This window comes from Hevea brasiliensis, unplaced genomic scaffold, assembly GCF_030052815.1.
Source record: "Hevea brasiliensis isolate MT/VB/25A 57/8 unplaced genomic scaffold, ASM3005281v1 Scaf9, whole genome shotgun sequence".
Classification (NCBI taxonomy): Eukaryota; Viridiplantae; Streptophyta; class Magnoliopsida; order Malpighiales; family Euphorbiaceae; genus Hevea; species Hevea brasiliensis.
This window is the reverse complement of record NW_026615310.1, coordinates 185913-190127: the sequence shown is the minus strand read 5'-3', so window position 1 is coordinate 190127 and position 4215 is coordinate 185913. Positions and strand designations below refer to the sequence as shown.

At 30.9% G+C, this 4215-nt stretch overlaps 1 protein-coding gene across 1 annotated transcript; it reads left to right on the top strand.

Annotated features, from left to right (window-relative positions):
- The first annotated feature begins 1477 nt into the window (after positions 1–1477).
- On the top strand, positions 1478–3926 carry LOC110665293 (uncharacterized). Its single transcript, XM_058142920.1, has 4 exons — positions 1478–2283; positions 2376–3143; positions 3220–3299; positions 3387–3926. Exons 1-4 carry the CDS (start codon positions 1960–1962, stop codon positions 3418–3420), a joined length of 1206 nt encoding a protein of 401 aa, XP_057998903.1. The 5' UTR covers positions 1478–1959; the 3' UTR covers positions 3421–3926.
- Positions 3927–4215: the final 289 nt, after the last annotated feature.

Sequence of the window (4215 nt, the reverse complement as noted above, 5' to 3'; positions counted from 1 at the left end):
TTTTTAAACCTCTCAACTTGAATACTAAATAAGGCCTAAATAAGTAAGCCTTTAATCACCTTAATTTTTTGCGCAAAACAGTCAAATTGAACTGCCAATTACTCCTACTTACATAACTAAAGATTTATATTATCTTAGAGGTGACAAATCGATGGTACGTTCGTTTATATATTATCTATTTAATAATGTTATTATATTAAGTCCAGAATATACTTATTCAGTTTTTATATATCAAAAATTAATAATTAAATATAAAATTTAAATATAAAGATTATTTTATTAATAAAATAAAATTTTATGGACTTAAATTATTTTAAATTGAAAAATAGTTAATAGCAGATAGTAATTTGTTAATGAAATTTACATTTGATGACTAAATTATTATTAAAAACAAAATAGGGATTAATTTGTAAATTTTACTACGGTTAGTTATAATTTACCAAAAAAAAATTGTTGTAATCTCTAGACAAGTGGCATTTGGCACTGTACTTTTTGGTGTTATCCTAAGAATTCATGAAAGTATGTTGTAAATTATCCTTTGGGATCTCTTCTCAATCTCATTTATGCTTATGTTCTTCTTGTTAGATGCTGATTTTTGTTTGTATTGATATCCATTGTTGTATGTCCCTGGACTGTTCACCCAGTCAATTTAATAGCAATTAATACATTTAAAAGATATAAGTAGAAAATAAATCATAGCCATTTTATTTAAAAGAAAAAATATATACTTTTATTAAATATATGAAATGAAGTGACACATTTAGATATAGATAAGAATTTTTTGTTTAATTTTAGCTAAAATTTAAATTTAAAATTTTACAATTTTACAGTTAATTAATATGTATATTTCTCTTTATAAAAATAATAATTTTATTAAGGGTCTATTTGATATTGTTGTTAAAATTATTATTGAGAAAATAATTTTTTTAAGTATATTAATCAAAGAATAATAAAAAATAATTTAAAATTAAATTTAATAAATTTTAATCATAAAAACATTAAAATAACTAAATAATTTTTTCAACTAATTTTTTTAGCAGCTTATAATTTGGTGCTTGTTTTTAATAAAAATTAACCTTAAGATTTAGGGTATGTTTATATTTTAAAAAATATTTCATTAAATATAACAATTATATGAAATTAAAAAATAAATTTAATATATTTTGGTAATAAAAATCTAAAAAAATTAAATAAATTTTCTCAAACTATTTTTTCAATAATATATAAAATGTTGCATTTAAAAAAAAAAAATTAGCTTTTTAACTTCCTAACTGCCATTTCAATTGAAGCCTTAAAAGGGCATGCAAACATAAAGCAAAATATTTTATTTTTAATAACATTTTTATTTAATCTAATTTTTTGTTTAAATAATTTAATCTAATAATTTATAAAAATGCATAACTAATTTATTTGTTGCTCCATTTTCTTGTGTGAACGATTAGAAAACAAGTATTTTCCGTTTAAAATTAATTTATATTTGTTTTGAAGGAAAAATTAATTTATAACTTTTATTCAATTTTTATCAACATATTATTTCAATGGTAATTATTAGTTTATTATTTTTTATAAAATAAATTATGATTGGCCCTTGTTATTTAGAAAAAAAAAAGGGGAGAATTTTAAAGGCAACATGTAAATATGATTTAGAAAACGACATCGCTTTAGCCCACTCATCATTGGTCTCCTTTTAGCACCTCCTCCATCCCAACGATTAGTTCCAGGTGACCGTTGAAGGACCCAAAATTCAAAATCTCGTAAGCCTCCAAATAAACAAGCAATGAATCACCGTAAGAACATTCAATCACATCGAAAATTCATAAACTCAAGAAAAAAAAATTGAAAATAAGAAGGGAAACGAGAACTCTGAAAATCTTCAAATCACAGCTCTGGCGCAAGAATCACCAATCTTGGTTAAATCCAATTACTGGTTCAGGTCAAGAAACCAAGAGATCATAAAAAATGGGGTACACATACACACCAGCATACTACTCCACCCTCCATGATTCAATCATCTCTCTCTGCAAGTCTGTCCTTCCTTTTTCCTTCAAGAAACGGAGGCTGCCTGCCGCAGAACACAGGCTCTCCAAGCTGCAATCTAATAACTTGAAATGGCAGCAAGATTCTTTCCACCAGATATTGAACTTGATGGGGCTCTACAAGGAAGGAATCTTAGCTGAGAATGAGGTCTCAGCTTTTCGAACGCATTTGCTGGAGACCCTTATTGCTTCTCCAACTGAACATGAACAGCCAGTCATTTTGAGAGATAAATTGGTCTTCTTGCAGGTAAATTTACAGCAGGTATGTTCTCTCTATCAAGAATATCTTTCCCTTTACCTTTCTAAGTTCCTTTTTCTCCCTCTCTTTCTTTTGGGTAGGAGCTCCTTTATGCAAAATGTATATCAGAAGATGAGTACCATTTTTCAAAGAGACCATTGTTACAGAGGCTAGCAGTTCAAGGGGCAGAAACTGAGGCAAGAGATGTTACTGTTGCTGGCCCCAAAGACCTGAGAGAGAATCCAGAAGAGGAGTGGTCAGTCATTGATTTTAAAGATGAGAAAAGCTTGGTTGCTAAAGAAAATTTATCCTCTAAAAGCATATCAAAGCCTCACTCAGCAATCAAGCAAACTAAAGGAGCAGCCTCAGCTTTTGGCTTTGGATCATCTCACAAGCAAACAAAACAAAAGGAAGAGAAGAGCATATTTGAAATTGAAGCACGATACCCACTTCGGGATAGCAATTTGAGGAATAAAGAAAGCGAAATGAAGTCTATTCTCATGCAAGAAAGCTTACCAAATGAATCCACAAAGGAATGTGGAAGCACTGATAAGGCAAAGAGGAAACCCTTTAGGACTCTGTTCCAAAGAGAGCAGAGGGAGGCTCATTGTGGCAGCGGCAGTAGCGATAATTGTATCAATTCTGAAGAGAAAGTGTCAAAATCAGCAAAGAAGCAATGGGGTTTTGATGGTTTTAAGAAATGGAAGAAAAATGATTCAGATGATGAGACTGCTCCGTTGCCTCTCAATAACGAAAGATTAGCATCTTGTCACCTTGTTAATACCCCCGTTGGAGAAGGACCAGACACTAAACTGATAAAGAGAAAGCTGCATTCAAACGGTTCTCCTTCAGATTTTTCCATTGACAAGGTTCCATCCTGATACTCATTAATTTTATCCACTTCTTATGTGAACCTTGGCTCATTTTTTATACCTGTTTTTGCAGGTTTCAGGGGACAAGATAAAGAAGGAACTATCACGAATTCAAACAGAACTCTGCACCACAAACACCAATCTTAAATTCTCGTAAGAACTTTCTTTTAAACTGTACCTTAAATTTGGTTGTGGCAATTGTGTGTATGCATTTATGCTTGGTTTTGTTGTTCCAATCAGGGATGACCAAATGGAAGCAATTTCCACCAAGTAAGTCAGTAGAATTTTTCTGTCTCCCATTTCTTTACGAAACTTATGACTATAGAAACTAATGCTAACAACTATTTTCTTTTGTTTAAGGTCCTGGTGTGATCGGTATGGTGATGTCGTATTGGATGTAGTGAAGAAAGAATTCAAGGACCATGTTGGAGAAATGGAGAACATGAGAAATGCTTCTAGGGAGAAACACAGCTACAACTCAAAGCGATGGACAACATTTGAAGATGACAATGATGATCATGAGAATTTTCACCCAAATCTCTTTGCTTACAGCAACAGTAACATGTGTTTTGAAAATAACAATCCCTTCTTCCATGATTACAGCAGTGAAAGCAATGGAAATAAGCTGAGATCCAAATCATCATCCTCTTTTCAAGATCAAAACCCCCTTTGGTCTCCAAGGCATGGCCATACTTTGCTTGGTTAGAAAGCAGAGAAAGTATACGAGTATTTGTTTACGGTATTCCATCAAGTATAGGGAGATGGATTTGTATGTTTAAAGCAGAGGCAATTAATTACTTGTTTACTTGTGTTTCTATTGAAAATTGATTATTTATGAACAGATGAAAGAAGAACCCTGTTCTTCTTTGTTGTATTGGATTCCATGAAGAAAGAATATAAAAGTTGGCATGCTATTGATGTAGAAGTTCTCCCTTTGGGAAAAGTTTTATCGAGCACATCTCCCTTTCTCACGCATAAATTCCACTCTTTTTAAATAAGAAGTAATTGAATCTCTAGAGGTTGAAAATGATTATTCCTTTCATTTTCTTAATCTATCTATTGTTGTTTC